The following is a 13,482-nucleotide window of genomic DNA, read 5'->3' as shown; positions in this document are numbered from 1 at the left end:
TAGGGGCGGGGCCTCAGGAGCAGGGGGCGGGGACTGGTGCAGCGGGGCAGGGGCTAAAGCTCGCTGGGCACCACGGGGTGGGGGGTCCCCGAAGTCCCCGGGAGGGGGGGGGGTTACGGGGTCCCCGGGGGGTTCAGGGGGTCCCCGAGATCCGCAGGACCCGCCGAGGCCCCCAGGGGGTCCCCGAGATCCGCAGGACCCCCCTCCCTCCCCGTGGGGCGCGCCCTCACCCCTTAACGAGCTCGACGACGAGGAAGTCGTTGCCGTTGCCGCTGTTGAAGAGGATGAGGCCGTCGGGCGCCGTGGTCTTGAACTGGAAGAAGAGGTGCATGGAGGCGTAGGCCTGCAGCGTGGCCAGCGCCACGTAGGAGCCGCGACCCCGGAAGGCCACCGGGTCGGCCACGATGGTCCGTCGGCCGAAGCGGGCGTTGAGCTCGCAGGAGCTGATGTCCCCGTTCTTGCAGAGGTCCAGGTAGGGCAGCCCGTTGAAGAGGAGCCCGCTCAAGTGGCCCAAGAAGTTGGAGGGCACCACGGCCAGGAACCGCCGCTCCGTCACGATGCCCGTCTCGATGTTGTGGAACTCCAGGCGGGTGTGGGCGCCCGACATCTGCCCTGCGGGGCGGGTTGCGGGGGGGTGGGTAGGGCCGGTGGGCGTCCCCGGGCACCCGCCGACCCGCGGATCCGCGTTCCCCGCCCCCGCCCCCCGTCCCCGTCCCCGCGGGCACCTTCGACGGTGACGTTGTCGACGGAGAGCTGGAGGCTGCGCCCGCGCCGCACCACCCGCACCGTGTGCCACTCGTTGTCGTCCAGCTTCTGCCCCGCGAAGAGGGTCTCGGGGCCCTTGCCTGGGGGGCGGGGGTCAGCCGGGCCGCGACGCCACGGCCGGGCGACGCCGAGCACGGCCGGGCGACGCCACGCCGGCACGCGGCGCGGCCGCAAACGCCTCGCGCGCGCACGCGGCCCCGCGAGCAAACACCGTGCGCGCGCGCGTGCGCTCCCCTAAATGCCGTGCGCGCTCACCCCCCAAATACTGTGCAAAACCCCCCCCCCCCGCCAACGCCGCGCACGCTCACCCCTAAAACCACGTGCGCACGCTCGCTCCGGCAAACACCAGACACGCACACGGGCTCCCCTAAATATTGCGCACACGCCTGCAAACACCGCGCACCAACACGCACGCCCTCTAGCAAACAGCACGCGCGCGCGTGCACTCCCCTAAACGTTGCACGTGTGCACACCCGCAACCACCGCGCACACGCGCCTAAGCACTGCACGCTTGCCTGCCCCGAAACACTGTGCACGCTGCCCCGCGAACTGTGCACGCTCACGCCCCTAAAACCCCCGTGCACCCCCAAACACCGCACGCACACGCACCCCCGAGCGGTGAGCACGCCGACACACTCCTACGCACCTTGCGCACACCCCCCCCCCACACACACACTGAGCGTGCAAACGCCGTGCACGCACACCCGTGGCTGCAGCCCTGGGGTGCGCGTGCCCAGACCAGCACGTGCACGCTCAGAGCCCGCACACGTGCACGCGCGCCGCCTCGTTCACACGCGCAGCCTGCAAGCACCGTGCGTGCGTACGCGCAGCCCCCCCTTGCACACACCCGTGTGCGCGCACACACGCCACCCCACTCCCCCCCCCTCAGCCCTGGGGGTCCCCACGCGTGCACCGGCCGGGGGACACGGGGACACGCTGGGGACACGGGGACGGGGAGGGAAATTGGGGGGGGGGGGGGGTGTGCATGCAGGGTGAGTGTGTGTGCACACGTGTGTCCCTGCACAGCTGCTGCACGTGTCTACGCACAGCCGCAGTGTGTGCGTGAACACGTGTCCGCACGCGCGTGCGTAGCACCGGTGCGCGCGCCCGTGTGTATGCGCGCAGCTGTAGCACGTATGCACGTGCGTGTGTGCGCGTCAGTGCACGGCCACAGAGCGTGTGCACGCGTGTGTCCCTGCACAGCTGCGGTGCCTGCACACGCGTGTGTACCTACGCAGGGCTGCAGAGCGTGTACGTGCCCCGTTACAGCACGTGCGCACTTGCGTGCCCGTGCACGGCTGCAGAACACGGGCACGTGTGTGTGCATGCGTGTGCATGCCCGCAGCCCGTGTGCATGTCCCTACGTGTACGTGTGTGGCACGTGCAAGCACCCGTGTGCTCCTGCTTCCCCCCCCCACCCCCCAGGACCCCTCCCCTTGGGCAGGAGACCCTGGACACCTGGGTCCCCGAGGGGGGGGGACACACGAGGTGACACCTGGGTCCCCGGGGGGGGGGGGGGGGGGGTAGGTGGACGCCTGGGTCCTTGGGGGGGGGTGGGGGGCGGTCGGACGGGGCCACCCTCGTGTACAGGGACCCCTCGCACAGGGACCCCCCCACTCACCTGCGTCTGCAGCTGGCTGTCGCACGCCGAGCCTGGGCGCGTGTGTCACACACGCACGTGCAAACCATCCCCTTCCCCCCCCCACCCCACACACGTGCGTGCGCTCGTGACACCCCCACCTCCCAGCACAGCCGCCGTGCACGCCAGCGAGTGTGTGAAACGCTAGGCCTTGCGCACGCGTGTGCGTGTGTGCGCGCCCCCAGCCCCTGCACACGCGTGTGACGGCAGCCGCTGCCCGTGTCCCTGCCCTGCCCCCCACGTCACGTCCCTGGCACACGCGTGCGCCCCCTGGGGGGGGGGGGGCTGAGCCTTACCTGCACACATGGGGCCTCGTGCGCCTGCACGCACGTGTGCCCCACGCTACACGCGTGCGTGTGCCCGTGTCCTGGCGTGACCCTGGGCACGTCCAGTGAACCCAGGCAGACGCGGGGGGCATGACCAGACCCCCCCAGAGGGGACCCAGGCGTCCGGGGTGGGGGGTCAGACCCTATAGGGGACCCAGGCGTCCGGGGGGAGGGGGGTCAGACCCTATAGGGGACCCAGGCGTCTGGGGGGGGGGGGTCAGACCCTATAGGGGACCCAGGCGTCCGGGGTGGGGGGTCAGACCCTATAGGGGACCCAGGCGTCCGGGGGGGGGGGTCAGACCCTATAGGGGACCCAGGCGTCTGGGGGGAGGGGGGTCAGACCCTATAGGGGACCCAGGCGTCCAGGGTGGGGGGTCAGACCCTATAGGGGACCCAGGTGTCCGGGGGGGTTCAGACCCTATAGGGGACCCAGGCGTCCAGGGTGGGGGGGACCCAGGCATCGGGGGGGGGGAAGCGGGGGGGGCGCACACTTACTGGGGTGGCAGCCCACGCGCACGCAGTCTGGGGAGAGAAGAGAGCAGGATCAGGCCCTTCGGAGCCGCAGCCGGTGTCACCGCCCCGGGGACGAGGGGGGGCGGCCGGGACAGAGGGCGCGAGGTGCCAGCAGGGATGGGACTGGGATGGGGACTGGGATGGGATGGGACTGGACTGGATGGGGACTGGGATGGGGCTGGGATGGGGATGGAACCGGAATGGGACTGGGATGGGGACAGGATAAAGATGGTGACTGGGACTGGACAAGAAGAGGAGGATGGGACTGGGATTGGATGGGATTGGATTGGATGGGGACTGGGATGGGGCTGGGAGTGGGATTGGATGGGATGGGGGCAGGATAAAGATGGTGACTGGGACTGGACAAGAAGAGGTTGGGACTGGGATGGGACTGGGATTGGATGGGATTGGATTGATTGGGATGTGGACTGGGATGGGGATGGAACCAGGATGGGGCTGGGATGGGGACTGGGATGGGGATGGAACCGCGGTGGGACTGGGACGGGGATGGAACCGGGATGGGACTGGGACAGGGACAGGATAAAGATGGTGACTGGGACTGGACAAGGAGAGGACGGGTCTGGAATGGGGTTGGGATGGGACTGGGATTGGATCGATTGGGATGGGGACTGGGATGGGGATGAAACTGGGATGGGACTGGGATGGGGACAGGATAAAGATGGTGACTGGGACTGGACAAGGAGAGGACGGGTCTGGGATGGGGCTGGGATGGGACTGGGATTGGATGGGATTGGATTGATTAGGATGGGGACTGGGATGGGGACTGGGATGGGACTGGGATGGGACTGGGATTGGATTGATTGGGATGGGGACTGGGATGGGGCTGGGATTGGACTGGGATGGGGCTGGGATTGGACTGGGATGGGGATGGAACCAGGATGGGACTGGGACAGGGACAGGATAAAGATGGTGACTGGGACTGGACAAGGAGAGGACGGGGCAGGGATGGGACTGGGATTGGATGGGATTAGATTGATTGGGATGGGGCTGGAACTGGGATGGGGCTGGGATCGCACTGGGATTGGATCGATTGGGATGGGGCTGGAACTGGGATGGGGTTGGGATCGCACTGGGATTGGATCGATTGGGATGGGGCTGGGATGGAGCTGGGATTGGATGGGATTGGATTGACTGGGATGGGGACTGGGATGGAACTAGAACGGGGCTGGGATTGCACTGGGACGGGGACAGGATAAAGCTGGTGACTGGGACGGGATGAGAAGAGGACAGGGCTGGGATGGGGACCAGTACAGGACCAGGACGGGGACCAGGACCGGGACTGGGATGAGATGGGATGGGGGCGGGCACTTGGACCGTGCAGCCCGCTGCCGGGGGGTTTCAGGGGTCTTTTGGGGGGGCGGAGGGGGCAGAGGCACCTCGCAGGGGGATCCCGGCCGCCGCGCGGGGCCCAGCCCGGGGGGGCGCGGGGGATCCCAGGGGATCCGGGGGGATCCGAGGGGATCGGGCGCCCCAGGGCTGGGCCCCCCCTCGTCAACCGCTGCAGGGCGGCGGGGGGCAAACGCGCCGGGACCCGGGGGGTGGCCCCCAGCCCATGGTGGGGTCCCCGACCCTGCAGGGGGGCTGCAGCCCCGGGGGGGGGGGGTCCCAGTGCCGTGGGGCTGCAGGGGGGATCCCCAACCCCTGGGGGCTCCCCAATACCATGGGGGGGGTCCCCGGACCCTACAGAGGACCTGCAGCCCCATGGGGGTCGTCCCCCCCCAAATGTAGGGGGCTGCAGGGGGATCCCCGACCCTGAGGGGATCCCCGATCCCTTGGGGGGATCCCCAACCCCCCTGGGGGGTCCTGGCGCTGTGCCCCAAGTGGCAGCGGGGGGGTCACGAAGGCTCCCAAGCCTGGGGGGCGGGGGGGGGGGGGGGACGGGACCCGACGGGGAGCCGACGGGGACTTGGGTGCCCGAGTCGGCTCCGGTGACGTCCCCGCAGAGGTGCCGTTTTGGGGTCCCGGGTACCAGGGTTTGGGGGGGCTTCAACAGCACCGCGGGGCTCGGGTGTGATTTTAGGGACCTGGGCACGATTCCGGGGGTACAGGCGTCAGTTTGGGGACCGACCTGGGGCCAGGAGCACTGGCTCGAACACCATTTTGGGGACAGTTTTGGGGTCTCAGGCTCAACTCGAGCATCAGTTCGGGACTGTTCCGGGGTCGTGAGAACTGACCCGGGCACCATTTTGGGATCCCGGGCACCATTTTGGGATCCCGGGCATCAACTTGAACATCACGTTGGGGACCATTTCGGGGTCACGAGAACCGACTCGGGCACCGTTTTGGGGACCGTTTTGGGGACCTGAGCATCATCTCTGGGCACCGTTTTGGGGACCTGAGCATCACCTTTGGGTACCATTTTGGGGACCTGAGCATCATCTCTGGGTACCGTTTTGGCCACCGTTTTGGGGACCTGAGCATCATCTTTGGGCACCATTTTGGGGACCATTTTGGGGACCTGAGCATCATCTTTGGGCACCGTTTTGGGGACCTGAGCATCATCTTTGGGTACCATTTTGGGGACAGTTTTGGGGACCTGAGCATCATCTCTGGGCACCATTTTGGGGACCTGAGCATCACCTTTGGGTACCATTTTGGGGACTGTTTTGGGGACCTGAGCATCATCTCTGGGCACCATTTTGGGCACCGTTTTGGGGACCTGAGCATCATCTTTGGGTACCATTTTGGGTACCGTTTTAGGGACCTGAGCATCATCTTTGGGCACCGTTTTGGGGACCGTTTTGGGGACCTGAGCATCATCTCTGGGCACCGTTTTGGGGACCTGAGCATCATCTTTGGGCACCGTTTTGGGGACCTGAGCACCATTTTGGGGACCGTTTTGGGGACCTGAGCATCATCTTTGGGTAGCGTTTTGGGCACCGTTTTGGGGACCTGAGCATCATCTTTGGGCACCATTTTGGGGACCGTTTTGGGGACCTGAGCATCATCTTTGGGTACCATTTTGGGGACCATTTTGGGGACCTGAGCATCATCTTTGGGCACCGTTTTGGGGACCTGAGCATCATCTTTGGGTACCATTTTGGGGACAGTTTTGGGGACCTGAGCATCATCTCTGGGCACCATTTTGGGGACCTGAGCATCACCTTTGGGTACCATTTTGGGGACTGTTTTGGGGACCTGAGCATCATCTCTGGGCACCATTTTGGGCACCGTTTTGGGGACCTGAGCATCATCTTTGGGTACCATTTTGGGGACCGTTTTGGGGACCTGAGCATCACCTCTGGGCACCATTTTGGGCGCCGTTTTGGGGACCTGAGCATCATCTTTGGGCACCGTTTTGGGGACCGTTTTGGGGACCTGAGCATCATCTCTGGGCACTGTTTTGGGGACCTGAGCATCATCTTTGGGCACCGTTTTGGGGACCTGAGCACCATTTTGGGGACCGTTTTGGGGACCTGAGCATCATCTTTGGGTACCGTTTTGGGCACCGTTTTGGGGACCTGAGCATCATCTTTGGGCACCATTTTGGGGACCGTTTTGGGGACCTGAGCATCATCTCTGGGCACCATTTTGGGCACCGTTTTGGGGACCTGAGCATCATCTTTGGGTACCGTTTTGGGCACCGTTTTGGGCACCGTTTTGGGGACCTGAGCATCATCTTTGGGCACCATTTTGGGGACCGTTTTGGGGACCTGAGCATCATCTCTGGGCACCATTTTGGGCACCGTTTTGGGGACCGTTTTGGGGACCTGAGCATCATCTCTGGGCACCGTTTTGGGGACCTGAGCATCACCTTTGGGTACCATTTTGGGGACTGTTTTGGGGACCTGAGCATCATCTCTGGGCACCATTTTGGGCACTGTTTTGGGGACCTGAGCATCATCTTTGGGCACCGTTTTGGGGGCCGTTTTGGGGACCTGAGCATCACCTCTGGGCACCATTTTGGGCACCGTTTTGGGGACCATTTTGGGGACCGTTTTGGGGACCTGAGCATCATCTCTGGGCACCGTTTTGGGGACCTGAGCATCACCTTTGGGTACCATTTTGGGGACCGTTTAGGGGACCTGAGCATCATCTCTGGGCACCATTTTGGGCACAGTTTTGGGGACCTGAGCATCATCTCTGGGTACCGTTTTGGGGACCGTTTTGGGGACCTGAGCATCATCTTTGGGCACCATTTTGGGTACCGTTTTGGGGACCTGAGCATCACCTCTGGGCACCATTTTGGGCGCCGTTTTGGGGACCTGAGCATCATCTTTGGGCACCGTTTTGGGGGCCGTTTTGGGGACCTGAGCATCATCTTTGGGTACCATTTTGGGGACCGTTTTGGGGACCTGAGCATCATCTTTGGGTACCGTTTTGGGGACCGTTTTGGGGACCTGAGCATCATCTTTGGGTACCATTTTGGGGACCGTTTTGGGGACCTGAGCATCATCTCTGGGCACCGTTTTGGGGACCGTTTTGGGGACCTGAGCATCATCTTTGGGCACCGTTTTGGGGACCTGAGCATCATCTCTGGGCACTGTTTTGGGGACTGTTTTGGGGACCTGAGCATCATCTCTGGGCACCGTTTTGGGGACCTGAGCATCATGTTTGGGCACCGTTTTGGGGACCTGAGCCCCCCGGGGCGGGGGGTGTCAGGGTGGGGGGCCTCACCCAGGTTGACGGTGAGCTTCATGCGTCCCCCATCCAGCTCGAGGCGCAGCGTGTCGGCCGACTGGCGGGAGGTGGTGGCCAGGACGAGGCCGTAGGCGCGGGGGGACATGAAGCGCAGCGCCACGTCCTCCGCCTCCGTCTGCGCCGCCCCCGGCACCAGGATCTTCAGGTACATGCTGCCGTCGTAGCTCAGCACCGCCGCCTCTGCGGGGGGACCCCCCCGTCACCGCCGACCCGCGCGTTTCGGGGGGACAACCCCCCTCCCATCGTCATAGACCTGGGCGTTCGGGGGGGGGGGGACACACACCACCCACCCCCTCCCCGGCACCGCGGACCCCCAGGCATGCGGGTACCCCCATCTCCAGGGAACCCAGGCGTGGAGGTGCCCCCCCCACCCCAGGGGACCCCCCCACGCATCTGGGTGCCCCCCCACCCCAAGAGACCCAGGCACCTGGGTGCTTCCCCCCTCCCCAGGGGACCCCCACGCATCTGGGTGCCCCCCCTTCCCCAGGACCACCTGAGGAGGCACCCAAGCACCTGGGGGGGACCCCAGGTATCCGGGGGGGGGGACGACTCCCCCCCCCCCAGGGTTGCCCCTCTAACCCCATGGGGGACCCAAGCATCCCCGGGGGGGAACCCAGGCATCTGGGTACCCCCTTCCCCAAGGGTCTCAGCCATCCCGGTACCCCCCCCACCTTTCCCAGGGCCACCCCCCCGGTGGGGGGGGACACAGAGCTGCCACCCACCGGTCTCGCAGTGGGGTCCCAGGTAGCCGGTGCCGAGGCAGTCGCAGATGAAGCGGTTCCAGCCCTCGCGGCAGAGCCCCCCGTTGCGGCAGGGCCCGCTGGCGCAGTGCCGGGGGGGCTCGCGGGCGCAGAAAGGGGTGACCCCCGGGGCGGCCTGGGCCTCCGCCAACCGTCGCACGTCGCGGCTGCGGCCGTCGACGAAGAGGTCGCGGACGCAGCCCACGTAGCCGTAGCGCAGAAAGGCCGTCCAGAGCTCGGGGGGCAGCGGGGGGCCCGGCCGCCCCTCGGGGAGCCCCCCCAGGTAAAGCTCCGAGTCCAGGTCCAGCACCTCGCTCTCGCCGCTCGCCAGGAAAGGGGTGCTGCGGCTGTTCACCGACACCGAGCCTGGGGGGGCACGCACACGATGGGGGGTGGTGGGACACGGCGGGGGTGCAGGGGGTGCACGGTGCCACGAGGGGATGACGGGGACACACGGCACCGGGGGGGCTCCGGGGCCACCCTGCGCACGCCCACCCCGCTCCGTGCACGGACCCGCGGGCACCGACGCCTTGGCACGCGTGCAAAGTGCCCTCGCACGTGCCCACCGCCTCTTTGTGCACCGACACCCTTGCGCGCCTGCAAACCCTCTGTGCACGCCCCCTGGCACCCGCCAACTACGCCCTCGCACACGTGCAAACGCTCCGTGCACACACGCCTGGCACCCTCGCACACGTGCAAAGTCTCCACACACACACACCCCTGGCACTCGCCACCTACGCCCTTGCACATGTGCAAACCCTCCGTGCACACACCCCCTGGCACCCACCACTTACACCCTCGCACACGTGCAAACTCTCCACACACACACACACCCCTGGCACCCACCACTTACACCCTTGCACACGTGCAAACCCTCTGTGCGTGCCCCCCTGGCACCTTCGCACACGTGCAAACTCTCTGTGCACACCCCCCCGGCACCCACCACTTACACCCTTGCACACGTGCAAACCCTCCGTGCACACATGCCTGGCACCCTCGCACATGTGCAAAGTCTCCACACACACACACCCCTGGCACTTGCCACCTACGCCCTTGCACATGTGCAAACCCTCTGTGCACACCCCCTGGCACCCTCACACATGTGCAAACCCTCCGTGCACACACCCCCTGGCACCCACCACCTACACCCTCGCACACGTGCAAACTCTCTGTGCACACACCCCCGGCACCCACCACTTACAGCCTCGCACACGTGCAAACTCTCCACACACACACACCCCTGGCGCTCGCCACTTACACCCTTGCGCACGTGCAAACCCTCTGTGCACACACGCCTGGCACCCTTGCACACGTGCAAAGTCTCCACACACACACCCCCCTGGCACTCGCCACCTACGCCCTTGCACACGTGCAAACCCTCTGTGAACACCCCCCTGGCACTTGCCACTTATGCCCTTGCACACGTGCAAACCCTCTGTGCACACACCCCTGGCACCCACCACTTACACCCTTGCACACGTGCAAACTCTCCACACACACACACCCCTGGCACTCGCCACCTATGCCCTTGCACATGTGCAAACCCTCTGTGCACACCCCCCTGGCATCCTCGGACACGTGCAAACCCTCTGTACACACACACCCCTGGCACCCACCACCTACACCCTTGCACCCGTGCAAACTCTCCACACACACACACCCCTGGCGCTCACCATTTACACCCTTGTGCACGTGCAAACCCTCCGTGCACACCCCCCTGGCACCCTCGCACACGTGCAAACTCTCCACACACACACACCCCCCTGGCGCTCGCCACCTACGCCCTCGCACCCGTGCAAACCCTCCGTGCACGCCCCCCCTTTGCACGCGCCGCCTCCCCGTACGCAGCCGCCCTCGCACGTGCGCGGGCCCCCCGTGCACGCGCCCCGCTGGCGCTCTCCCCCGCGCGCGGACGCCCTCGCGCGCCGTGCAAAAAAAAACCCACCTCCCGCCGCCGGCGCCGCCTTCGCGCCGGCAACCCCCCCCCCCCCCCCTTCCCCGCCCCGCGAGCCCCCTCGCGCCCCTTCTCCGCCCCCCGCGCCCTCGCGCCTCACCTTTCCTGCCGTCCCTTTGCACGTCCACGTGGCACCACTCGCCGTCGGTGACCTTGCGGGCGCTGGCGCGCACCTTGATGCCGCCGGAGCCCATGTCCAGCAGCAGGTAGAGGTGCCCGTCCAGCAGCTCGAGGGCGAAGTAGTCGGGCCGGGGGTGGCCGGACCCCTGCGGCCGCCCCTGCCCGAAGAGCAGGAGCCCGTTGGCCTCGGTGGTTCGGAAGTCGAAGGAGACGGATCCGGCGCGCGCCGCCCGCCACGCCGGCAGCGCCAGGAAGGCCTGCGGCGTCCCGAAGGTGACGGGCTCCAGGGCGGCCACGGCCTCGCAGCGGAAGAGCAGGGCCCCGTGCAGCGTCACGCGCCCGTCGCCCTCCTGCGCCAGGCGCGACAGCTCCAGCTTGAAGTCGTTGTTCTTGTAGACCACCTGGGGGGCGGCGGGGGGCACGCGTGTCCCACGGGCCGCCCCCGTGGCCCCGCGCCACCCTTCACCCTCTGCGCCCCGCGTCGCCGCGCAGCCCCGTGCCCCTCCGCACCCCACGACCCCGTGCGTCCCGGTGCTCCGCAGCCCTGTGTCCCCACGCGTGCCACGTCCCCGCGTCCCCGTGCACCCCATGTCCCACCCCTCTGCACCCCACGTCCCCGTGCACCCCGGTGCTCCACATCCCTGTGTCCCCACGTGTGCCACGTCCCCGTTTCCCCATGCACCCCGTGTCCCACCCCTCTGCACCCCACGACCCCGTGCGTCCCAGTGCTCCGCACCCCTGTGTCCCCACGTGTGCCACGTCCCCACGTCCCTGTGCACCCCGTGTCCCATCCCTCTGCACCCCATGTCCTCGTGCACCCCGGTGCTCCACATCCGTGTCCCCACGCGTGCCACATCCCCGTGTCCCCGTGCACCCCATGTCCCCGTGCACCCCATGTCCCACCCCTCTGCACCCCACATCCCCGTGCACCCCGGTGCTCCACATCCCTGTGTCCCCACACGTGCCACGTCCCCGCGTCCCCGTGCACCCCGTGTCCCATCCCTCTGCACCCCATGTCCTCGTGCACCCCAGTGCTCCACATCCGTGTCCCCACGCGTGCCACGTCCCCGTGTCCCCGTGCACCCCGTGTCCCCGTGCACCCCATGTCCCCGTGCACCCCGGTGCTCCACATCCCTGTGTCCCCACACGTGCCACGTCCCCGCATCCCCGTGCACCCCACAGCTCCACGCACCCCATGTCCCCGTGCACCCCATATCCGTGTCCCCATGCACCCTGTGTCCCATCCCTCTGCACCCCACGACCCCGTGCGTCCCGGTGCTCCGCAGCCCTGTGTCCCCACGCGTGCCACGTCCCCGCGTCCCCGTGCACCCCGTGTCCCACCCCTCTGCACCCCACGACCCCGTGCGTCCCAGTGCTCCGCATCCCTGTGTCCCCACACGTGCCACGTCCCCGCGTCCCCGTGCACCCCGTGTCCCCGTGCACCCCGTGTCCCACCCCTCTGCACCCCACGTCCCCGTGCACCCCGGTGCTCCACATCCCTGTGTCCCCACACATGCCACGTCCCCACGTCCCCATGCACCCCGTGTCCCATCCCTCTGCACCCCATGTCCTCGTGCACCCCAGTGCTCCACATCCGTGTCCCCACGCGTGCCACATCCCCGTGTCCCCGTGCACCCCGTGTCCCCGTGCACCCCGTGTCCCACCCCTCTGCACCCCACGACCCCGTGCGTCCCAGTGCTCCGCAGCCCTGTGTCCCCACGCGTGCCACGTCCCCGCGTCCCCGTGCACCCCGTGTCCTACCCCTCTGCACCCCACGTCCCCGTGCGTCCCGGTGACTCCACATCCCTGTGTCCCCGGGCACCCCACAGCCCCGTGCACCCCATGTCCCCGTGCACCCTTTATCCCTCTGCACCCCGTGTCCCTGTGCACCCCGTGTCCCATCCCTCTGCACCGCACGTCCCCGTGCGCCCTGGTGCTCCGCAGCCCTGTGTCCCCACACATGCCACATCCCCATGCACCCCACAGCCCTGTGCACCCCATATCCCCCTGTCCCTGTGCACCCCATATCCCTCTGCACCCCATGTCCCCGTGCACCCCGGTGCTCTGCATCCCTGTGTCCCCACACATGCCACGTCCCCGCGTCCCTGTGCACCCCACAGCCCCGTGCACCCCATGTCCCCATGTCCCCGTGCACCCCATATCCCTCTGCACCCCGTGTCCCCGTGCATCCCATGCAGCCCAGTGCTCCACATCCCTCTGTCCCCGTGCACCCCACGTGCCCTTTGTCCCTCCGCACCCCGTATCCCCACGCACCCCACAGCCCCGTGCACCCCATGTCCCCGTGCACCCTTTATCCCTCTGCACCCCGTGTCCCTGTGCACCCCAGCATCCCCTGTCCCCGTGCACGGGCCTCTCTGCACCCTACATCCCCGTGCACCCCGGTGCTCCGGAGCCCTGTGTCCCCACGCGTGCCACGTCCCCGTGTCCCCGTGCACCCTGTATCCCCGTGCACCCCACGTCCCCGTGCACCCGTTATCCCTCTGCACCCCGTATCCCCGTGCACCCCATGCACCCCAGTGCTCCACATCCCCGTATCCCCGTGCACCCCACGTCCCCACGCACGCCATGCACCCTTTCTCCCTCTGCGCCCCGTATCCCCGTGCACCCCATGCACCCTGGTGCTCCACATCCCCGTGTCCCCACACGTGCCATGTCCCCGTGCACCCCACATCCCCATGCACCCCACATCCCTGCAGACCCCACATCCTGTGTCCCCACGTCCCGTGTCCCCACATCCCTGTG

The 13,482-nt window shown here is 67.1% G+C and overlaps 1 protein-coding gene across 50 annotated transcripts in view; it reads right to left on the bottom strand.

The window, feature by feature from the left end:
• Nucleotides 1-13,482, bottom strand: part of LOC126053391 (neurexin-2-like) — a 52,553-nt gene that overhangs the window by 21,283 nt on the left and 17,788 nt on the right. The window contains exons 8-18 of one of the 50 annotated variants that reach the window (XM_049835600.1): nt 10,700-11,120; nt 8,628-9,011; nt 7,515-8,085; nt 7,380-7,469; nt 7,200-7,334; nt 6,873-7,142; nt 6,681-6,815; nt 6,571-6,615; nt 6,403-6,447; nt 6,145-6,201; nt 5,423-6,079 (exon numbers count right to left, since the gene is read on the bottom strand). In XM_049835600.1, the coding sequence (XP_049691557.1) occupies nt 5,521-6,079; nt 6,145-6,201; nt 6,403-6,447; nt 6,571-6,615; nt 6,681-6,815; nt 6,873-7,142; nt 7,200-7,334; nt 7,380-7,469; nt 7,515-8,085; nt 8,628-9,011; nt 10,700-11,120 (2,712 nt within the window). In that variant the 3' untranslated portion in view covers nt 5,423-5,520. Of the gene's footprint in view, nt 1-230; nt 613-725; nt 846-3,225; nt 3,253-5,422; nt 6,112-6,144; nt 6,649-6,680; nt 6,816-6,872; nt 7,143-7,199; nt 7,335-7,379; nt 7,470-7,514; nt 8,086-8,627; nt 9,012-10,699; nt 11,121-13,482 lie in introns of those variants that run through there. The other 49 variants (XM_049835587.1, XM_049835625.1, XR_007510357.1 and 46 more) reach the window with 49 other exon arrangements.

Source organism: Accipiter gentilis, chromosome 33 (assembly GCF_929443795.1).
Source record: "Accipiter gentilis chromosome 33, bAccGen1.1, whole genome shotgun sequence".
NCBI classification, from domain to species: domain Eukaryota; kingdom Metazoa; phylum Chordata; class Aves; order Accipitriformes; family Accipitridae; genus Astur; species Astur gentilis.
The sequence above is the reverse complement of the archived record's forward strand: the minus strand, read 5'-3'. Positions and strand labels throughout refer to the sequence as shown.